Below are 24,696 nucleotides of genomic sequence, written 5' to 3' on the forward strand. Positions count from 1 at the left end.
AGTTTTCTAGGCATGTTCTGTGACCTGTGCAGACCTCACTGACTTCTATGGGAGAGTTTTCTAGGCATGCTCTGTGACCTGTGCAGATCACACTGACTTCTATGGGAGAGTTTTCTAGGCATGCTCTGTGACCTGTGCAGACCTCACTGACTTCTATGGGAGAGTTTTCTAGGCATGCTCTGTGACCTGTGCAGAGGTCATTGTACAAGGGAAGAAGCTTTGATAATCACCTATTGTGAATGTGAACCCTATGTTATCTGTACACAGAGGTGATATATGCCATTCTAATCCTACCTGTAAGGATAAGGAGATTACATTACTGCAGTTATCAGTACAGACCAAGAAGTGGTGACAATTATTAGGCTTGGTGACTAGGATGAAAACTGCAGGGATAAAAATCACCAAAAAGTCTTTAACATAGGTTAGCCATAAAAAACGTGATTTATACAATAGGTCAAGACACATTCCCTTTAAGTCAGGGATACCAAAACCCCTTGGCATTTACCTAGATAAAAAGTTTTGCAAACTCATTCTGGCAGGTCTGCCTCTTCAAACAGGTTTTCCAAGTAGAATATTGAATATGTTGTTGTTTGAATTCAACAGGACATGTGGTAAGTGCGGCAGGAGGAGCATGCTATTTGGAAATGTTTGGTACATCCACGGGATATCCACCTCTGGGCCCCAGACCTCGAGAACGGGTCCTGGAATGGAAAGGTGAATATGACATGTAACCAGATCAAACTATGTTTTTTTCCAGAAGAGTAAAAATACTCCTCTGAAATAAAAAATATAAAAGAAGTTAGCCTTCATGTTTTTTTGCTGAACCTTGCAGGATGGAAAAGCGTGGTACACTACACTTTCCCATCCTGCAGAGTTCTGCAAAAAAAAAAAAACATACTTTAGTTATTTTTTTACAATGGAACTCCATGGTGACGGATGCTACAGTATGGCATCTGTCTGAGGCGTCCGTTAACGTGTACGGTTTTTGTGTATGTTGAAAGTATGACAAAAACCCATCCTTACATGCCGGATCCAGCACTTCTGTTATTTTTGTTGTTCTGCTCATCTAGTGGAGCAGAACAACAAAAATAAATAGTGGTGGTGTGAACGTGGCCTAAGAGCTGGGGATTTATGCAGGGGACCATTACCAAATACAAGCAGGCAATTATAGCCAAGTGATAAAGTCCTGTCCAATATAGCGGAATTAACCCTGCACTTTATCAGTGGGCTATAATAGCCTGCCTGTCTTCACTACACAGTGCACTACATGCATCAGTGTGTGATGTACACAGGTGTGTGTGTGATGTATGTAGTGCAGTGTGTGATGTACACAGGTGTGTGTGTGTGATGTATGTAGTGCAGTGTGTGATGTACACAGGTGTGTGTGTGTGATGTATGTAGTGCAGTGTGTGATGTACACAGGTGTGTGTGTGATGTATGTAGTGCAGTGTGTGATGTACACAGGTGTGTGTGTGATGTATGTAGTGCAGTGTGTGATGTACACAGGTGTGTGTGATGTATGTAGTGCAGTGTGTGATGTACACAGGTGTGTGTGATGTATGTAGTGCAGTGTGTGATGTACACAGGTGTGTGTGATGTATGTAGTGCAGTGTGTGATGTACACGTGCTGTCACCTCTGAGGAGTCCTCTTCAGCTCCTCCGCCGTCATGTTTCCCAGGGTCCTTGTGCAGCGCGCCCCGCTCTCCATACTGTAGAAACTCCTGGGAGCCAGGCCCTTCCCCTGCTGAAGGGCGCTGTATCGCTCCGGCGCCCGCCCAAACCATCCAATAGTAAAGCTCCTTACTGCACGAAGCTTTGCTATTGGTAATTTCAGGCACAGGCAACATTGCTGCCTGTGCCGTTCCCTGAGCTGCTGAATGTAGCTGACGTTTTCCAGGGAGTAAAATGGCCTGAACAGGCGTCAATGACGCTTGTACAGGTGTTATTGCGACCTCTGCATGTAACCATGACAACTAAAATATTCTGCAATTACTTAAAACAAAAACAAAAAAAAAAAACTGTAAGAAGCCCACGTGAAGAAACCTTAGACCCAGCTCAGCTCTAAGACACATAATCCCCAGGTAATACTAGGCAATTATATATTCTAAATCAATACACCCAATTTGTCAGTTACATGAGCAGGATCTGTCAACAGCAGGCAGTGACATCTTCTAGAAGAACACAACAAACACAACAGATCTACCTTTCAGATGAGTCTATACCCTGACCCATCTACAGACACATTCTGTCTGTATAGATTAGTTGTCCGATCCTTAAAGGGAGTCAGTCACCGTTATCTTGGATTATTATCTGTTGTGTAGTAGTGCAGGTTTTTACTTTGTATTTTACTACTGCTCTCAGAGCTGCACTGAAATACATTGTTAGGACTGTTGTACATGCGCACAGGAGTCTCCACCATTATGACAGTACAGCAGTCAGGACTGAGTATTCAAGTGCAGTTTCGAGAGCCGACAGTGGGGGAACGGGGGACAGCAAAATAATAATAATAGTCCATCTGGACTCTTAATATACAGCATTACTCATGTATTACTGCAGATAACAGTCCAGAATGGTGGTAACAGATTACCGGTAACACTGATGAAGCACCACACTGGCAGTAAAGAGTGACCTCAGAAAGAGCGGCTGTGCCAAAAGCAGCATTGCCAACTCTCTCTGTATGGTTTCAGCCATGGACCCAGGTCTGGGCCCCTTTACCACCCACTTTTCTCCTCATCAGAAGACTGAATAGAGCTGTGATGGGGGTGCCAGCAGTCAACCTCTATGGAGTTTATCACTTATCCTGTGGAAGGGTGACCAATGTTTAAAAGGGCTTTCCCATTCACAAGACCCTCACAGATCACAAGAACAAGAGGCGCCATGTCTCTCAGCAGAAGAGCATGTCTGACCACCGTTCCATAGTACAGCAGTCAGCTACCTCCATGTGAATGTGGGTGGTAATGCATGCACGCTTCCTCTTCATTCACACAGGGAACACCGTTTTCCAGACTTGTGGTGCGACTGTGGACAGATCCCCAGCTATCACACATTTCTTACCTGTGGACAGGTGATAAATGATGTTAATGGGGACCCCCTCTATATATAAAAAAAAAAAGAAAAAAGAAACGCCAAGTGACTATGTACGAAAACAAGAACTGGGGTGCAAAAAAAATTAATAAAAATGGAAGCAGGTGAGGAGTCAACATTTGAAATATTTGGTTGCATCAGAGGGCAGTTTGTTCGCTGGAGAGCAGTACAATAATGGGTGTCTGCAGGCAACAGTAAGTCTGGTACCGTGTTAGCCAGTAGAAAACTAGTTTAGTGCTCTCATTAAGAGTAACAACATAAGAGTATTGCAGGTTTGATACCTTTTAATGGCTAACAAAAATTGAGTAATGATGTTACATAGCGAGCTTTCGGGACATCACCAGCCCCTTCATCGGGCATCTGATGCAGACAATAGTGAAACAGGGTGGAGGTTCCTTGGAAGTTTAGGGCTGCCTTTCAGTAAATGGAGTTGAGGATATGGTCAGGACTAATGGTGTCACTCAATGCTGAGATATACAAGCAGAAACAACCATTGCACAACAAGCACTTGATTGGTTCCAAATTTATTCTGCAGCAGGACAATGACGCTAAACATACAGTCAGTGTCATTAACCCCATCCCGACATGTGGCTTCTGGAGCCTGAACAGCTATCCAATGCTGAGATCAGGGGAGCTGTTTGTTTGCTGTGGCAGTCTGAGACCTTCTGTAGGCTCCGAAGCATGCTACAGTGATGTTCCTCCTGAGCCCTCCTACTGACTCTCCCATAGACTGCAATGATACATTCCTAGGGGAACTTAAAGGGGATGTCTCCCTTCGATAAGTGGCATTTAATATGTAGAGAAAGTTAATACAAGCCACTTACTAATATATTGTTATTATCCATATTGCTTTCTTTGCTGGCTGGATTCATTTTTCCCTCAGGACATGCCCTATTATTTTGCGGAGCCGCGGACTGGAAATGATAAATTCCTAGGGGGACTTAAATGGGATGTCTCACTTCAGCAAATGACATTTATCATGTAGAGAAAGTTAATACGAGGCACTTACTAATGTATTGTTATTATCCATATTGCTTCCTTTGCTGGCTGCATTCATTTTTATATCACATTATACACTGCTTGTTTCCATGGTTACAGACCATCCTGCAATCCATCAGTGGTGGTCGTGCTTGCACACTATAGGAAAAAGCACCAGCCTATGTACGCTCCCATGGTCCTGGCCACCAAAGAGGCTGACATTTTTTCCTATAGTGTGCAAGCATAACCACCACTGATGGATTGCAGGGTGGTCTGTAACCATGGAAACGAGCAGTGTGTAATGTGATATGAAAATTAATGCCGCCAGCAAGGGAAGCAATATGGATAACAACAATACATTAGTAAGTGCCTCGTATTAACTTTCACTACATGATAAATGTCATTTGCTGAAGTTAGACATCCCCTTTAGGTCCCCCTAGGAATTTATCATTTCCAGTCCACGGCTCCGCAAAAAAATAGGACATGTCCTATTTTTGACCGCAGCTGCGGACAAGAATAGGAATCCTCTATATAGTGCCGGCGATGTGCGGTGTCAATGTTTTGCAGTCCACAATTTGCGGACTGCAAAACGCTACGGATGTCTGAATGGACCCTTAGGCCGAGTTCACACAAACGACCCGTGCCCGTGCTGCGGTCCGCCAATTGCGGGCCGCAATGTACGATCGCGGGTCAGCCGCATCGGATCGCAGACCCTTTCACTTTAATGGGTCCGTGATCCGCCCGTTCCGCAAAAAGATAGGACCTGTTCTATCTTTTTTTGCAGAACGGAAGTACGGGACGCAACCCCATGGAAGCACTCCGTAGTGCTTCCAAGGGGTCCCATTCCGTGCGGCCGTTGTGCAATTCCGGATTTGCGGACCCGTTGAAGTGAATGGGTCCGCATCCGTGATGCAGAATGCACACGGAACTGTGGCAGTATATTGCGGGCCGCAATATGGCCACGGACCACACACGTTCGTGTGAACTAGGCTCTAGACAGATGCCTCCAAATCTCCCACTGACATCCGCCGTCACCATAGAGTTCCACTGAAGAACACATATACAGTATGTTAACATATATGTTTTTTTGCAGGACTGCAGGACGGAAATGTGTAGTGTACTGCACTTCTGTATCTTTTTTTTTTTCAAACACAAATTAACCATAAGGCAAAAACGTGATGTGAATCCAGCCTAACATTGCAAGTATATGTAGCAAGCCAGGATTAATCTTCCGGCCATCGTCTCATCAAGGCGGGCCCTTCCGGCCATCGTCTCATCAAGGCGGGCCCTTCCGGCCATCGTCTCATCAAGGCGGGCCCTTCCGGCCATCGTCTCATCAAGGCGGGCCCTTCCGGCCATCGTCTCATCAAGGCGGGCCCTTCCGGCCATCGTCTCATCAAGGCGGGCCCTTCCGGCCATCGTCTCATCAAGGCGGGCCCTTCCGGCCATCACGTTATACACAGCTTGTTTCCAGGGGTAGTCCAGCAGTGGCAGCAGTGCTTGCACACTATAGGAAAGGCGTCGGCCTCTCTGGTGGTCAGAACCATAGGATTGTGCATCGGCACACATGTGCATCCGCTCCTACCCCGGCCGCCTCGTATCTGCTGTGCAGGGTGGTCATAACCATGGATATAAGCAGTGTATTATGTGATGGCAAAATGAGTCTAGCCAGCAAAGGTGGGTAATAACAATACATTAGTAAGTGTCTTGTAGTAACTTCCTCTACATGATGAATACCATTTGCTTAACCGCCTCCGGACCGCCTAACGCAGATGTGCGGTCCGGAGGCGGCATCGCTGCGCAGACTGACGCATATACGCGTCATCTCGCGAGACGCGAGATGACGCGCTATGCCGGCCCGCGCATACGCAGTTCGGGCCGGCATTTCGTCAAGGAGTAAATCGTCATCAGCTTGCCAGCCAATGATCGCGGCTGGCAAGCTGATGATTTTTAAAAAATCCAATCAGAGCGCCAGATAGCAGATCATATTAGTAAATATGATCTGTTATATGGCTGCCTGCTCCTCTGCTGGTTCTTTTCGTCGGTTGGATCCAGCAGAGGAGCAGGCTACACAGTGAGTACACCAACACTACACACTTAGCCCCAGATCACCCCCCTGAACCCCAATTAACCCTTTGATCACCCCTTTGATCGCCCCTGTCAATCACTAGTGAAAGGAAAAAAGTGATCAGTGCAAACTGTCACATTTTTTTTTCACTGGTATTGACCGTTAGGTTTTAGGTATAGTTTAGGCCCCTTGGTTAGGTAGTTTAGGGATCGGTTAGCGTCCAGCCCACCGCACCGCAGTCCGTTATTCGCTGATTAGCGTATCGCTAATCAGCATTTGTACTTTTATAGTATCTGGAAGTGATCAAAACTGATCACGGTCAGATCTATAATTGTATTAGTGTCACTTTAGTTCTCCCTCCATCCAAAACGCAGTGTTTGCCCGATCAGGCCTGATCGGTCGCCCACACGTGCGTTCGCCCACACCCGCCCCACCGCAGTGACAAAAAAAAATTTGGGGGAGGGGATCGCTTCACATTCACTTTACACACGCTGCGGCGATAAAAAAATCAGTTTTGATATTTTTTATCAACCGCAGCGGCCTCCGGTACTTCGCTAGCCTCCCCTTTGTAAGACAGGCTTGCTTTTTTTTTCTTGGGTAGTCTCAGGGAATACCCCTAAATTTAGTTGCCCACATGTCAAACAGGGGGTATTCTTCTGAAGAGGCCTACAGGCTTCTGACCCAGTCGGATGAGGAATGGGAACCCTCATCTGATGAATCCAGCGGGTCAGAATACGAACCTGTAGAAAGCAGTGGCTCTCTGACCCAAAGTTTGGACGAGGAGGCTGAGGTCCCTGATAGCACCAGGCGTACCCGGCCCTGTGTCGCTAGACCGCAGGTTGCGCAGGATCCGCTTCAAGAGCAGCAGAGTGGGGCTGGTGCTGTCGGATTACGTGGTGAGGCATACACCAGCAGCCCAGCCCTCCCTGGACCTAGTACCAGCACTGCCGTACAACCTGGTGAAGTAGCGAGCACCAGAAGGGCAGTTGAAGCTGGTACGGTGGCACGTGCAGTAGTGACCCGGTCGCAGCCACCGCAAAGACGTGCCCGTAGAGCCCCTAGAATCCCAGAGGTGCTGGCAAACCCTGATTGGCAGTCCCCAACTTCAGCCGCACCTGTAGTTTTCCCTTTCACTGCCCAGTCTGGAGTTCGGGTTGAGACAGCTCAGATCGGTTCGGCCCTGGGATTTTTTGAGCTGTTCTTGACTGCAGAGCTCTTAGACATAGTTGTGGCCGAAACAAACAGATATGCCACACAATTTATAACCGCTAACCCGGGAAGCTATTATGCCTAGCCTTTCCGGTGGAAACCAGTCCAAGTTTCCGAAATTAAAACTTTTCTGGGCCTCCTCCTCAACATGGGTCTAACTAAAAAGCATGAATTGCGGTCATATTGGTAAACGAACCCGATTCATCACATGCCCATGTTCTCTGCTGCCATGTCCAGGGCACGTTTTGAGGCCATCCTGCGTTTCCTGCACTTTAGTGATAACAGCACCTCCCGTCCCAGAGGCCACCCTGCTTTTGACCGGCTCCACAAAATTCGGCCCCTCATAGACCATTTCAACCTGAAATTTGCAGATTTGTATACCCCAGAGCAAAACATCTGCGTAGACGAGTCCCTGATACATTTTACCGGGCGCCTTGGCTTCAAACAATACATCCCAAGCAAGCGCGCCCGGTATGGGGTCAAATTGTATAAGCTCTGTGAAAGGGCCACAGGCTATACCCACAAATTTCGGATCTATGAGGGAAAAGATCAGACCCTGGAGCCGGTCGGTTGCCCTGACTACCTGGGGAGCAGTGGGAAGACAGTTTGGGACTTGGTGTCACCCTTATTCGGCAAGGGGTACCATCTTTATGTGGACAATTTTTACACAAGTGTGGCCCTCTTTAGGCATTTGTTTCTAGAACGGATTGGCGCCTGTGGTACCGCGCAAACTAGTCGCGCGGGCTTCCCCCAACGGCTCGTTAGCACCCGTCTTGCAAGGGGGCAGAGGGCCGCACTGTGTAACGAAGAACTACTCGCAATGAAATGGAGAGACAAACGTGACGTTTACATGCTCTCCTCCATTCACGCAGACACGACAATACAAATTGAGCGAGCAACCCGTGTCATTGAAAAGCCCCTCTCAGTCCACGACTATAACCTTCACATGGGAGGGGTGGACTTCAATGACCAGATGTTGTCTCCGTATTTAGTTTCCCGACGCACCAGACGCTGGTATAAGAAGGTGTCTGTATATTTAATTCAATTGGCTCTGTATAATAGTTTTGTTCTCTACAGTAAGGCTGGGAGAACTGGATCCTTCCTCAAATTTTAGGAAGAGATCATCGAGAACCTCCTGTACCCAGGAGGTTCCGTGGCCCCATCCACCAGTGTAGTTAGCCGTCTACACGAGCGACATTTCCCCAATGTCGTTCCTGGTACCTCAACCCAACCTTCACCCCGAAAAAGATGTCGTGTCTGTAGCAGGAGTGGAATAAGGCGTGACACCCGCCATTTCTGTCCTGACTGTCCTGACCACCCTGCCCTATGCTTTGGAGAGTGTTTCCGGAAGTACCACTCACAGGTACACTATTAGCATAGGGATCATCTCACCAGGACAGGCACACAGGGCTATTATGGCCCATTCACTCACACAGCTGCTGCAAACCTCTCCTTTCACCTGGGACAAAGTGCATAACGCACTTCGCCACATCATTGGGCGATTTGCGCTTTGCACATTGACCCATGGGGAAGGAGAGGTTTGTTCTATAAAGGTTAAAAAAAAAAAAGCACCAGTAAGCAAAAAGGTTAATGTTCAGTTAAAAAAGTTAAAGTTTATATGTTCTGTTGCAAAGTTAATAAAATTATTGCGTTGCGGCCTGTTTTTTTTTTTTTTTTTACCTTCCAGGTGGACCAACCGATCGACTAGCTGCAGCACTGATGTGCATTCTGACAGAAGCATTGCACTGCTGTCAGATTACAAGCAAGTCGGTGTATGCGGCGCTGCAAGACAAGATTTCTACTCTGCAGTAACAGATACGTTTGCCAAGGCATACGAGCTGAGGAGGAGGCGGCGTTCCTATGCTTTGGCAAACACTTTGTATGTAAAAAAAAATAAAAATCCCGGCAATGATTTATTCATCCACATCGATTGATGTGAATGGAGAAATCTGGTTTGCCAGGGCATACGAGCTAAGTGGGTATGGATGTTGGGCGGAGCTCTTATGTCCTGGCAGACGCCTTTCCCCTCCTTTTTTGGTAGAGATTTCATCCACATTGATCGATGCGAATGAAGAAATCTGTGCCGTTCATTTTTTTTCTTTCAGCCCAGAGGCTGAACGGAAAAAAATAAAAAATCTCATTCCCTGTTTGCGCAATATAAGGAGAATAGCAGAAACTCCTAATGCTGGCCATACATGTAATGATTGTGGAGACCCTCAAATGCCAGGGCAGTACAAACACCCCACAACTGACCCCATTTTGGAAAGAAGACACCCCAAGGTATTTGCTGAGGGGCATATTGAGTCCATGAAAGATTTAAATTTTTGTCCTAAGTTAGCGGAAAGTGAGACTTTGTGAGAAAAAACAAAAAAAATAAAAAATCAATTTCCGCTAACTTATGCCCAAATTTTTTTTTCTAGAAACTCGCCAGGCCCCTCATTGGATACCTTGGGGTGTCTTCTTTCCAAAGTGGGGTCACATGTGGGGTATTTATACTGCCCTGGCTTTTTAGGGGCCCTAAAGCGTGAGAAGAAGTCTGGGATCCAAATGTCTAAAAATGCCCTCCTAAAAGGAATTTGGGCACCTTTGCGCATCTAGGCTGCAAAAAAGTGTGACACATCTGGTATCGCCGTACTCAGGAGAAGTTGGGGAATGTGTTTTGGGGTGTCATTTTACATATACCCATGCTGGGTGAGAGAAATATCTTGGCAAAAGACAACTTTGTATAAAAAAAATTGGAAAAGTTGTCTTTTGCCAAGATATTTATCTCACCCAGCATGGGTATATGTAAAATGACACCCCAAAACACATTCCCCAACTTCTCCCGAGTACGGCGATACCAGATGTGTCACACTTTTTTGCAGCCTAGGTGGGCAAAGGGGCACACATTCCAAAGTGCACCTTTCGGATTTCACCGGTCATTTTTTACACATTTTGATTGCAAAGTACTTCTCACACATTTGGGCCCCTAAATTGCCAGGGCAGTATAATTACGCCACAAGTGACCCCATTTTGGAAAGAAGACACCCCAAGGTATTCCGTGAGGGGCATGGCGAGTTCCTAGATTTTTTTATTTTTTGTCGCAAGTTAGTGGAATATGAGACTTTGTAAGGAAAAAATAAAAAAATAAAAAAAATCATCATTTTCTGCTAACTTGTGACAAAAAATAAAAAAATTCTATGAACTCACTATGCCCATCAGCGAATACCTTAGGGTGTCTACTTTCCGAAATGGGGTTATTTGTGGGGTTTTTCTACTGTCTGGGCATTGTAGAACCTCAGGAAACATGACAGGTGCTCAGAAAGTCAGAGCTGCTTCAAAAAGCAGAAATTCACATTTTTGTACCATAGTTTGTAAACGCTATAACTTTTACCCAAACCATTTTTTTTTTTTTGCCCAAACATTTTTTTTTTTTTTAATCAATGACATGTAGAACTATAAATTTAGAGAAAAATTTATATATGGATGTCGTTTTTTTTTGCAAAATTTTACAGCTGAAAAAAAAATCGTTAAATTTCGATTAATAACAAAAAAAAAGTAAAAATGTCAGCAGCAATGAAATACCACCAAATGAAAGCTCTATTAGTGAGAAGAAAAGGAGGTCAAATTCATTTGGGTGGTAAGTTGCATGACCGAGCGATAAACGGTGAAAGTAGTGTAGTGCAGAAGTGTAAAAAGTGGCCTGGTCATGAAGGGGGTTTTAGCTAGCGGGGCTGAAGTGGTTAACTGAGACAACCCCTTTAAGTGATGGCATATCCCAGCATCCTTCAGTGTCCTCTCCTGGGTAAAGCCTTCCCATAACATGATGCTGACAGCCCCACTGTTGGGATAGCGTTTACTGATGAATGGACAGTGTTAGATTTTTTTTTCCCCAAATGCTCTATTCTTGCCTCATCAAATCACAATTCATCAGCTCACATTTAGGGCTCATGCATACGATCGTATGAATGATTCTGCACCCATTCCACAATTTTGCGGAATGGATGCAGATCCATACATTTCAATGGGGCTGCAAAAGATGCAGACAGCACACTGTCCACGTCCTGGCTTTGTTTTTGCGGACAAGAAAAGGCATTTCTATCATAAGGCTGGCCGTTCTGCTCCGCAAAATGCTGAATGCAAAACAGATACAGTCGACTGAATGAACCTTAAAAGGCAATGTACACCTTCAAAGGCAATTTTTTTTAGTGATTACATGTAAGGGCTCTTTCACACCTGCGTTCTTGTCTTCCGGCATAGAGTTCCGTCGTCGGGGCTCTATGCCGGAAGAATCCTGATCAGGATTATCCCCATGCATTCTGAATGGAGAGAAATCCGTTCAGGATGTCTTCAGTTCCGGAACGGAACGTTTTTTTGGCCGGAGAAAATACTGCAGCATGCTGCGCTTTTTGTTCCGGCCAAAAATCCTGAAGACTTGCCGCAAGGCCGGATCCGGAATTAATGCCCATTGAAAGGCATTGATCCGGATCCGGCCTTAAGCTAAGCGTCGTTTCGGCGCATTGCCGGATCCGACGTTTAGCTTTTTCTCAATGGTTACCATGGCTGCCGGGACACTAAAGTCCTGGCAGCCATGGTAAAGTGTAGCGGGGGAGCAGTATACTTACCATCCGTGCGGCTCCCGGGGCGCTCCAGAGTGACGTCAGGGCGCCCCAAGCACATGGATCACGTGATCGCATGGCACGTCATCCATGCGCATGGGGCGCTCTGACGTCACTCTGGAGCGCCCCGGGAGCCGCGCGGACTGTAAGTATACCGCTCCCCCGCTCCTACTATGACAACCAGGACTTTAATAGCGTCCTGGGTGCCATAGTAACACTGAAAGCATTTTGAAGACGGATCCGTCTTCAAATGCTTTCAGTACACTTGCGTTTTTCCGGATCCGGCGTGTAATTCCGGCAAGTGGAGTACACGCCGGATCCAGACAACGCAAGTGTGAAAGAGGCCTTACTCATTTTTGGCCTTCACTAAAAATATTAAGCTGTTCTGTCACAAAGGGTTAACTATTTTTCTAGCTGTGTGACTGATACTTTCACTTTGTGCTGGTCATCTAATAAACCTCATCTCTAAACTGAGAGGTCATAAAGGGGTTGTCCCACGAAAAACATTGTACACTTTTCAAACCAGCACCTGGATCTGAATATTTTTGTAATTGCATGCAATTAAAAATTTTGCATAGCCATTAGCCACTGAGCTATTCAGTAAAATCTATCTGTATAGCGCCATCTGCAGTTTATTTTTTTCTTATTTCTTTGTCCTGCTCACTGAGATGGCTGCACATGCTCAGTTTCATCCTTCAACTGCCTGCTGAGCTGTGATAGGGAGAGACGTACAGAAGAAAGACACGCCTCCTGAGAAAGGACACTCCCCTTGAGCTGTCAGCTTGATACAAATCTAGCAGAGCAATGAATGGGGAGATCCTTGGATCCATGGGAGGTACAGGGCTGGTTCTAGCTTTGTTTAGAAAGAGGTTGTCATGTTCTATATGATGTCCGATTTACATTTTTTACATTAGTCATTGGATAACCCCTTTAACCCACATTCTTATCAGTAAGACAATAACTGAGCTATAATGAGTGTTGTGTTTAGGAGGTCAGAGAGCAGAGATAAGGAGTCCATCAGCTCCTGGTCTGACAGAAAATTCAAAGGGTGCTATTAGAGCATGTCAGCTCTGTCCATAAAAAAGGATGCCATATTTTTAATATAGACCAATTTAAAAAAATATTTTTAGCTCAAAATGAGTACAATGCAATAATATAATTGCCCCCAAAAGGTATACATAGCCTTTAAGGTCAGTCATTTGATGCTTTCTGGTAAACTCCAGACATGCCTTGATGTGTGTTTTTTCCGGAGATGACTTACTTCTAGCCAGCCTCCAGTCTCAATGTACAAGTCTCCTTGTTTTGATGCCAAGTTCTAAGAGACATCTTTATCTCGGCAGCGCCCGGATGCAGCCCATCACTGATCTACCCTTGCTTGCTGGGATAGCCAAACCTTTCCACATATGTTGTAGCGTGATTTCATCACTAAAGAGGTATTCCAGCCAAAACCACTGGATTCATGGAACATTTTCACAGCTTTCTACTAGACCACTCTGACCAAACCTATAAACCTGAAGCTTCCACACAATACGCAGGCAAGCAGCAGGTTTCTGTTTTTTAAGTTTATTTTTAAAAACTCTGCTGACAAATAACAAGTTTGAAAATACAGATGTGTTATCTCACCTGACATGTCCCCGTTACTAAATATTTGCCATAACAGAACAATATTCTCTTGGAATGAGGCAATGTGCCGTTCCTCTGTTATTCCTCCTGAATTATGACTGGAGAGTTTGAGAACATGTAGAGTTTAAGGCCTACCAATATTTGATTGTAGGGGCGGGGGGGTACAATTCCATCACCAGATCATGAGAGAGGATGCCTGTGTCATGCATTGCACTAGGCATAACAGTACCAGTTTTGCCCCCAGTGCCCCTTTAAGTGCCCTGCACTAAAACTTACCTTTCCCTGCCTCCATGCTGCTGTTATAACCTCAGATGACATGACAGCATCCTCTTCTCAGTTAGTTCTGCACCACTAGACACAAATAGGTCTGTGACTCAATGATTATGGCCCTAATAGAAGAGACTTATGGGCCACATGGGACCCTAAACATCTGCACCCCTGCATTAGAGGGTCCCCAGAACATTGTACAATATTCCGACATGGAGTAGACAATGACTACATGAAGACGTGAGCGGTCTAGTAGCCAGAGCTTCCGTGCCCCTCATTGTGCCGATGCCTTCATTTCCCTGCCCGGCTCCAGACATATTACATTAGCCATCCCATACCCCAGGAGAGGCTATTACTTCTCATAAAAGCTACAAGTGGAGAAAATTAGGAAAATTACCAAACTGAAGCTGAAATGTATTACCCTTGTCCTGGACAGCAAAGACTCTGTTTCACTAATTAACGTAAATTTCACGGCTTCTGTCAGGTGCCCATCCCAGAGACGTATGAAGGCACTTTTACAGTCTATATTGACAAAGGTTTTCCCTAAATAAAGTATATTACAAAAATATCCCTACACAATAAACAGCAGAAAATCAGCTGCGGCCTTAGGGTCCTATGACACTGGACGGAACAAGCGCCAATCAATGACACATGCGTCGTTCTGCACAGGCCAATTACACTGCCCCATATACAGGCTGGACAAGCGCCAATCAATGATACAAGCACCGATCGGCGCTCATCTGCACAACCTACTATACTGCCCCATATAACGACTGGACAAGCGCCAATCAATTATACACGCGTCGATCGGCGCTCATCTGCACAGCCTATTACACTGCCCAATGTCAAGTATATGGGGCAGGAATGACTGTCCCGCAACCTCTCCTCCCCATTCAGTTATGTTTATTATGGGCAGTACAGACCTCTGATAGCAGTCACTCAAACAGCTACCCTTTCTGACTCCTCACACATGCACACTTAGCTCATCAGAGCATGCATGTGTACTGGCAGTGGGCAGAGGGGAACATGCTGCTGTCAGACTTATTTCCTGTGAGAACAAAAAGGATCCATGTTTCTTTTGGGACAAACGCCATACATTGTGATCGGTGCGGCGGTTAGGGGATAACTTGCTGTAAGGCCTCATGTACATAATCATATGTATTTTGTGGTCCGCAAAATGCGGAACTGCAAGATACATACAGTTATGTACATGAACCCTTAGGCAGTACCTGTGCTTATTGCTTACCTGCTTTTTTTTTTTTCAGGTTTAGCCACTTTTTTAGCTCTGCTTTACATGAATGCAAGTCTACCTCCTGCATCCTGATACATAAGTTCCCACTGTGTGTATCCACCATGCTTTACACTGCATCTCTGCTTGTTAAGATTAGTAATTGTCTAACCAGCCCAAAATGTCACAATTGCCAAATAATCTGCCTCAGGTCAGCGCTTGAGGACAGTTATTGCCGTACACGTGGTGGGGGATAGCGCAGTTCCAGTAATAAGGGACTGTGGGTACGGCAAAATCATTTATTCTGTAGCTGTATCTGCCAGACACCAGAATACTGCGGCCATACTTTAGATGGAGACAGCATATTGGCAGTTGTGGCATGGTAAATGGCAGTACTACTTTCATATTAAAAGTATGCTGATGATACAAACCGCGCTTGGATTTGGTCAGTGGAGAGGGCCTGTAGGCGACTGATGGAGATTAAGGTTCAGAATATCAGCCTGATGGGATTGAGCAGATGAATGGCAGATTAACCTATGGCTGGCTGGTCGTGCTGCCGAGGAGACACAGAATGACTGGACAGCGCTGTCATTTCTTCACAGACGACAGGACCTCCAAGAAAAAGGAGGACTTCGCCCTGGAAGCAACCGGTTTTAAGCGAAATATCTAAAGATGGATGGAAAGGTGGCCAGCGGCAGATTCTAGTCAGAATACATCTCTATGGATTCTCTAGTCTCTCCCAAGATAAAGCAGGCCATAAAAGTCTGGTGACGTCAGATTAGTAATAGTTAGGGGAAGTCGGCATGCACAAAAAGACATTTCTCACAGAACATAGAGGGAGATTCATCAAAACTGGTATAAAGGAAAACTAGCTTAGTTTCCCATAACAACCAATCAGATTCCACCTTTTATTTTTAAAAGCAGCTGTGAAAAATGAAAGGTGGAATCTGATTGGTTGCAATGGGCAACTCAGCCAGTTCTACTTTACACCAGTTTTGACAAATCTCTCTAAATACTCTGTATAGTGAGAGATATTGTACATTTGCATTACTTTTGATGTAGTCTAACTAGTCCCTAAAGTCCACCGTGATTAGTCCACCCTAGGCTTGAATGTCTACTCACACAGTACTCTGTTGCCACCCGGCTACTGAAACAGCATAAGCAGAGGGCAAGGAAATACATAAATGTGTATTATACCAGCCGTATAGCACACAAGCCAGTCCCCGACCAGACAGTAACTGAATAAGAACTGGCAGGCCGCCAATACTCTACCTCTTGAAGGCTTCGGATGGGTTTCGTTCACATTCTCCAGGCTGTAGAAGTTTCTGCACTGAAGGGTCATTCAATTTATCCTCAAATCCCGGCACAAGCCCTCCTTGACAGATCTGTTCAACCAGCGCCCTTATGAAGTTGCCCACACAAAGAGTATCAGAGTCTTGCGCCTTGCAAAAGTGGAAGGCCAAAACCTGGCGGTGCAAGCCCCTTTGTAAACCGGCAGGTGAACTCGGCCACAGCAATTCTGTACAAAGAGCTGTTTTCCCACTGCCAGGGCCGCCAACAAAGAGTAATCCCCAGGACGTGCCCTTGCCAGTGCTGCCTCCGTTGCTGCCAGAGTTTGCCAATGACAGTTTGTTGGCTGTGCTGGACGTGCAGCTTGTCTTCTCCTGCAGACAGTGCTGGAGCTTGTGGAAGATCCATTCCCTGCAGTAGAAAGGCTTCCCCTGCAGCAAACTCGTCTGAGCCATTCTAGCTATTGGTCGGGACTTCCAGCTCTCACGCCGAACCGTGTTACTTCAGCAGAATAAACCTCGGGGCAAAAACTAGAGCCGAATTCCAGTAGTGACATATCCCAAACACGAGAGGCCGGTGGAATGCAGGGGGAATTCAATGGTTCCAGTAACTGTCACCACACAGATACAAGACGCTCACAATTCTCCATGCGTCTTCCCCCATTTTACCGTGAGGTAAGGTCCCCGTTCATAGTTCTGCTTCTGACGGTTCACAGAGTCAAGTACTCTCATCCCTGCATCTGGAGTTCATAGAACCGTGCATTCTTCCTCCACAAGAAGGACAGAATACATCTGGAAAAACCAAGGGGGAGAAGGGGAGGGGGAAAACAGCCGTTAGTATGTACTAAAGCCAACTGCTCATCACATGCTACAGTTCAGATGCAAGCAGCATTTCAAGAACTTTATTTAAATATGTACAAAGGGCAGAGTTTACTTCTGACATCCTAAACGCAAGCTTTCCACAAGTATCAAAGAAATAAAATAAAAAATACGGAAAAAAAATACCGTTGTAGCTGAGAAATTATAATAAAACAGACACGAAATTGCTGTCATTAAAGGATAAATATAAGATTGGCAGTGGTCCGATTAGCTGCTCCAGCACGGAAAATAAGATACAGACCTGGTTACTGCAGCAGAGCTCCAAATCAAGTGAACAGGAGGCATGGCAGTAACTCAGGAACAGCTGATCGGCAGAGGTGCAGGGTGCCAGACCTCCGCCGATCTGATATTGATAGCCTATCCTTAGGCCTCATGCACACGACCGTTCAGTTTTTTGCGGTCCGCAAACCGCGGATACACAAAAAACAGAAGCCGTCCGTGTGTCTTCCGCAATTTGCGGAACGGAAAGGGCGGCCCATTGTAGAAATGCCTATTCTTGTCCGCAAAACGTACAAGAATAGAACATGCTATATTTTTTTGCGGGGCCATGGAACGGAGCAAAGGATGCGGACAGCACACGGAGTGCTGTCCGCATCTGTTGCGGCCCCATTGAAGGGAATGGGTCCGCCCCCAAGCCACAAAAACTGTGGCTCGGATGCAGACCATAAAAACGGTCGTGTGCATGAGGACTTAGGATAGGTCATCAGTATAAAAATACTGGAAAGGCGTCATCCCACCTGGACATTTATGGTATATCAATAGGAAAAGGCATTAATGTCTGATAGGTGCAGGTTCCCCACCTCTGGGCCCTGCTGTGAATGTAGAACAAGAGGCACATGTACGGCCACCCCTCCAGTTACCTCTATGGGGCGGCCATAAATAGTTAGGCGCTGGCTCTGCTATTTTCAGAAGTCCCATAGAAGTGAATAGGAGTGGCTGTGCATGCGTGGTTTGCTCTCCGTTACGCTCGCTCAGCTATTTCCCATAGCTGTGAATGGAGAGGACGCTGTGTATGCGTAGTGTGCTCGCCATTCACAGAAGGGCCCCGCACTTAACAGACACTTATCTATCGATAAGGCTCTGTTCATATACACATTGCGGCTTGCGTTCATCGGACAGTGACACATACACTGGGTATTTTCAGATGTTCTTCCTGTCCTATCGAGAAGACTATAGGAAAGATACAACACACCCAGAGCACGACGCATTTTGGAAAAACAAATGCCATAAACCCAACTGCTGTATATAAAGACTTTGAGTTGAAAGTAACATTTTGCCGGTGGAAGCCGCGCCAACATGCCAGCGTGGTGTCTACCTCCTGTTGTTTTCAACGTGTGGCAGCACCGCAGTTTGTGGTTTATGGCCGCGAACAAGCCAAGCATGGACACGTCTTTTTTTGGTGTGATGTCCGAATGGACGCTGTGGTGTAGCGCCATTCAATGATCTAAGTTCCGCATCTGTATGTCCATTCCGCAAAGAGATAGAACACATGCTATTCTTGGCAGCAAAATGCAGACCACGGACATACTGAAGTCAATGGGGGGGGGGGGGGTCGCAAAAAAAAAAAAAAAAAAAACTACAGGTGCAACGCGGACTCCATCCGTATTTTGCAGATCGCAAAATGCATACAGTCATGTGAATGAGGCCTAACTCATCAACTGTTCAGTAGGAGTGCAGAGATTAGGAGGGGTCACCTGCTGGAAGGAGGGACTGCGACTACAGGCTTCAAGAATGATTCATTAGGAAACCTGAAGGAAACCACAAATCTCTGCTCACAAATATACAGAAAACGACATCTATCTGCTTCAGGGACATGTTTGAAGCATGGTATCATGTTTTCATGGGAGCCTACAGAAGCATATTAGGCATGGTCCAGCCCTGAAGAAAAGTCACTAGGCCGGATTTATCATTACACTTATATCTTACTCCACTTTTACGTATGTCCAAAGTCAGATTTATTAATGGTCCTTTTAGGTTTATCCTTCAGTAAGCGGCTTTACAAAAGTCACAAGTCTTTACGAAAAAGTAGCATGTTCTATTAAAAAGTCGCATAAGATAAGCTTGGTCCTCAATGGAGTGAAATTGCACAATTTTTTGTGACTTTTTAAACTGTCGCAATAGTAAATCTGTCTAGAGATTCATTTACATAAGAAAACACGCCCCCTTTCAGAAAACTGCCGAGCATAGCGCAGAGCCAATAAAAGTCGCACATTTTTGTGCAGTTTTAGCGATTGCGCAAAAAATTACGACTTTTTCACTCCATTATTTTGACTTGAGCTAATGATAAATCTGGCCCACTATCTTTAGTGGCCAGAGGCACGGACATGATAATGGAGGATGGTGTGGAGACCACGTCATAAAAGGGTCTACAGTCCGCTGACCGGTGAGCAGAAAACTCCCAGATGTGTGCCCTGTGGTGTCCCTGATCCATTTTCAGTACTGTCATACTGCCGATACAGATTCCTAATGTACCTGCATATCAGCCCAGTCAGCACCTTAAAGGGGTTTTCTGTGTGTTTAATACTGATGACCTATCCTCACCACTGACGATCAGCTGTTTGAGAAAGGAGGAGGTTGCGGTGCTCCGGTGAGTGCTGCAGCCTCCTCGCAGCTTAGGCTTCTTTGACACCAGCGGCCAGGTGTTCTTTTTTATTCAGCCAATTCTCGACACATTTGCAAGGTAGCAGCTAGAGCTCTACCGAACCCCATTACTGTCAATGGGGTCCGGCGGGAAGGCAGTAGTATCTGGCAATGCCAGATCCAGAGAACTGTTCTCGTAGCAGGGAAATCCAATCAAGTGTGAAACTAGCCTTACCAAACACAGCGCTGTCCACTGGATAGTGGCTGTGCTTGGCATTGCAGCTTAGCCTAATTCACTTGAATGGGACTGACCTGCCTCTAGGCCACGTGACCGATGAACGCAACGTCACATGACCTAGGAATAGGCCACCCTCTTTAGCTCAACAGAGGGATTACCAGGAGTCGGACTCCTGCTGATCTGATGTCAATGACTTATCCTGAGGATGGGCCATCAACATCAAAATCCTGGACAACCCCTTTAAGGGTATATGCACACACACTGCAGAAAATCCACAGTGTAAGGCTACATGCACAGGGGCGTTGTTTTGGTCCGCATCAGAGCCGCAGTTTTTGCAGCTTGGATGCGGACCCATTTACTTCAATGGGGCAGCAAATGATGCGGACAGCACTCCGTGTGCTGTCCGCATCCGTGGACCGCAAAAAAAATATAACATGTCCTATTCTTGTCCGCGCTTTGCGGACAAGAATAGGCAGTTATATTAATGGCTGTCCGTGCCGTTCCGCAAATTGCGGAATGCACATGGACGCCATCCGTGTTTTTCAGATCCGCAATTCGCGGACCGCAAAACACACAAAACGGTCGTGTGCATATAACCTAATACAGTACCAGCAAAGTAAATGAACCTCATGTACATGGCGGATATTTTGTACGAGCGTCAACTGACCTGTAGTGCGGATTTTAGAATCCGCAGAATGTTAACTGTCTGTGAGGCTCTGCGGCTGAGGTACTGTGTCTTCCCAATAGACTTCAATGGGGTTGTTAAAATACACAGAAAATCTGCACCAAAAACCATGATAGTGAAGAATTCTGCTGCTTTCATGCCGATTTCTTCATACAGATCCGCACCCTGTACAAGACTTCACCAGATTTAATATGTGGGTCCACCCAACAGGGCTTCATTCAAATTCACCTCCACTCTCCTATGAAGCCATATTACTGGAGGGTGACCATCTGTAAGTGCAGCTCTAATGGATTTCCTTAGGAAACTGCAGTTTCTGGCATTTCCCGAAATATTAGTGTGGACTGTCAGCCTGTTCTAGGACCCCATCATTCAGGGAATCAAGGCCTCCCATCTTAGGGACCTCCACTTATGCTTCTGCACCTTTTACCTGCATAATACAAATGCCATCAATACCCGCGTTATATCTGGACGCTGGGCATCCGGGTACAATTCCAGAGGAAGAGGACGACAGACTGAGCTCTGCTACATCCAAGAGACATGCATGATAACCTTCCGGTATATGGACTGCGAGGACTGGTGCCATAGTCCAAGCTTCAGACTACACCGAATCCTCACAGTTTACCCCACTACATATAGGAGGGGGGAGGATGTCACATGTAAAATACAGCGCAGACTACGGGGAGGAATGACCACCAGAACAACTAAACAATGCAACTAGTGGGTGCAACTGTACCCAGGGGACAAAAAGCGTGCTCCACATGGGAGCGCTGCACCCCGCTTCTTGGCGAGCTACAGCCAAGCGTATGTGATGTTCTTTAGGCTAGCCATGAACAGTTCAGCAAAATGTACAGAAAATCCGGTGGCAGGGAAAACCATTCCTGGTTGAGATCTAACCAGCCCTCGCACTCCCACCACTGAGACGTCAAGTCAGGAATAAGGGGAAGGCGCTTTGGGGCAAAATGAGGTCAATTTGGCTTCACTAGGGAATCCCAGAGACGTGGAAGTTTAAAGGGCTCGTCAGGTTACAGATTCCCGTCCGCTGGTAAAAATGCAGCTGCCGTCCTGGGGCTCTCATGTCCAGTTATGGAGTACGCGTTAGTAATTCAGCAGATCCCAGCGGTTAGGTGCACCAGAGCAGTATACAAGTGCATGCCTGCTAAGTGACAGCTCGCTCTACTAACAGGCTGACATGGCACACCAGACGGGCACTGGCGCCAGTAATGCTATACATGTTGTGCAGCCATTCTATGTGTATATATACAGCAGTGTCAGGTGTCATCGGTCACTGGGAGGATGGTGATAGCAGGGGCACCCACTGCATGCCTGGCATCACCCTTGTATATGCTGACAGCAGGGCACATCTGCCCTCAGCCCAAATACACTGGATGAAGTACTGCCAGTGCTTCTTAAACTTGAACCCCTGTGGAAAGTGGGTGAAGTGGCAGAAGGATGAGGGCAGAAGCTGGGCGCTGCATGGGGTGGACGAGGCTGGGCATTTATGACCCTCTTCCTCCTCCTCCCAGCATCGGGCAGCTCCAGCCATCCGTGTCTGGCCGAGCAGACACACGTACACACAACACATACAACGAGGGGCAGCCAATGACATGCTGGAAGGGGGAGGCGGCTCCTCTGTACAGCCGGGGGGCTGACAAGCAGGGTGTCAGGGCAGAGTCACGCCCGGGAGCAGACAGCTGCAGCGGGACTTGGGGTGCACACAGAACTTCTGCAGGGGGGCGGACAGCACACACAACATGCATGTGCACACTCACATACGTGTCCCCGCGCCCGGCCATACTCACCGGCTGCCCGTCACCAGCGGTCCTCTCCCCGGGGTGCTCGCTCTTTGTTTCCCCTCTTTCTCGGGTTCACAGTCTGGCTGTGCAGCGGCCGCTCCTCCCAGAGTCGGAGGTCCCCGCCCACAAACAGCAGGAGGGGGCGTCTGCCATACAACTTGCTGTAAGCAGAGGACACCCTGCCCGTGGCCGCACCTACCCTCTGACGTCACGGCTTCCAGCCACATTCCCGTCGCCACGGTCTGGACAGGGGCCAGCATCTCCTCGGTGCATCCTGGGAGTTGTAGTTTGGGCCACTTTGCGGCTAGCGCGTCACGTGACCAGGCGTCCTGGTGTAACCCGCACCGGTAATGGATTCGTGTCAAGTCGGGTTTTACTGGAGAATAAATAAAAGTCCACAGCGTCCGTATTTAACCTCGTATCTACTGTTCCCTGCTATCAGCCATTTCAGGCTGACCTGTTACCCGAACACCAGCCCTGGCACCCTTCTCCCCTGCCCCCACCCAGAGCTATGAGGGCTTTTACATCAGAGTGCATCAGTCTATTCATTTCAAACATTATTTATGCCATAGGTCATTGATCCTTATACATTTTACCACACCAAACCTCAATATGCTCCCTAAGGGCTGGTGCACACGGCTGTGGTCGTTTGTGGATCAGCAAAACACGGATACCGGCCATTTGCCTTCCGCATTTTGCAGAACGGAACATCCGGCATCTCTAGAACTGTCCGTAAAACAGACAAGAATAAGACATACAGATACAGATGGCACACGGTGTGCTGTCGGCATCTTTTGCGGCCCCATTGAAATGAACGGGTCCGTATCCAACCCACAAAAAAACGTGCAAAAAACATTTGTGTGCATAAGGCCTTACTCAGCAACTGCACTTATGTAAAGGACATGCACACAGTGGTGATTAAACGCAGATTTTTGTGCAGAAAATCCTCAATGCATACAACCGGGCCGTCCATAATAGAAATGCCTATTCTTGTCCGCAAAACGGACAAGAATAGAACATGTTCTATTTTTTTGCAGGGCCACGGAACAAAGCAACAGATGCGGACAGCACACACAGTACCGCATCTTTTGTGGCCCCATTGAAGTGAATGGGTTTGCATCCGAGCCGCCAAAAATGCAACCCAAACAACGGTCGTGTGAAAGGCCTTATACAGTACCAGCTAAGGTACACTAGCGGAACAGCCTGCCGGATCGTGCTGCCGCTAGTGCACTGTGCTGCCGGAAGTCCTCTCCGGCCCCATTGACTATAATGGGGGTGATCCGGCCGCAGCACGGCAAACAAGCCAAGAGGCAGCCGGAATAAAACTACGACATGTCGTACTTTTAGTTCGGTCGCCTCTCGGCGTGCGCTGCCGTACTGCTGTCGAGATTCCGCTCCGCCCCCATTATAGTCAATAGGGCCGGAGCGGGGGCACGTGTGCACTAGCGGCAGGACGGATTCAACAGGCTGTTCACCTGCCGGAATAGCCTGCCGGAGGTCCTTGCAGCTAGTGTGAAAGTAGCCTTATATGAGCATCAGTTTGTGTCCCTTTCATCAGAGATCAGTTCGTTTTGACAGGAGAAAAAGTCCTGTAAAAAGTACTTTTTCTTCTGTCTTAAAATAACTGATCTCTGATGGAAGGGACACAAACTAATCATAACTGACGCTCAAAATAAGGCCTCATTCACACGTCAGTGTTTTGGTCAGTGATTTCCATCAGTGATTGTGAGCCAAAACCAGGTTTGGAGCCTCCACAGACATAAGGTATAAGGGGGAGATCTGCACATCTTCTGTGTTTAGAGCCGCACCTTGTTTTGGCTCAAAATTACTGATGGAAATCACTGACCGAACACTGACTTCTGTAGGATCTGTGAATGAGGCATAACAGATCCTACTTCAGTTATTTGGTCAGGTATTTCGATCAGTTATTGTCAGACAAAATCAGGAGCCGGTCAAAAAAACATTACAGGTACAGATCTTTCCATTATACCTTGTCTCTGTGGAGGCTTCACTGCTGGTTTTGGCTCGCAATCACTGATGGAAATAACTGTGAACCCAGCCTAAAGCCTCATACACACGTCCGTGTCCATGCTCAAATCCGTGAGAAGGTGGTCAGTGATGCATCCGTGAAGGGTCCGTGTGTCAGTTTTTTGCTGTCCGTGTGCCATCCGTGTTTC

General features: G+C 46.8%; 1 protein-coding gene across 1 annotated transcript in view; it reads right to left on the reverse strand.

Moving 5' to 3' along the window:
• ANKRD50 (ankyrin repeat domain 50) overlaps nt 1–22,641 on the reverse strand; it is a 94,855-nt gene extending 72,214 nt beyond the window's left edge. Inside the window, exons 1-2 of the mRNA XM_044302241.1 lie at nt 22,526–22,641; nt 16,328–17,136 (exon numbers count right to left, since the gene is read on the reverse strand). Of these exons, the coding sequence (XP_044158176.1) occupies nt 16,328–16,800 (473 nt within the window). The 5' untranslated portion in view covers nt 16,801–17,136; nt 22,526–22,641. The remainder of the gene's footprint in view (nt 1–16,327; nt 17,137–22,525) is intronic.
• Nucleotides 22,642–24,696: the final 2,055 nt, after the last annotated feature.

Source organism: Bufo gargarizans, chromosome 1 (genome assembly GCF_014858855.1).
Source record: "Bufo gargarizans isolate SCDJY-AF-19 chromosome 1, ASM1485885v1, whole genome shotgun sequence".
Lineage (NCBI taxonomy): Eukaryota > Metazoa > Chordata > Amphibia > Anura > Bufonidae > Bufo > Bufo gargarizans.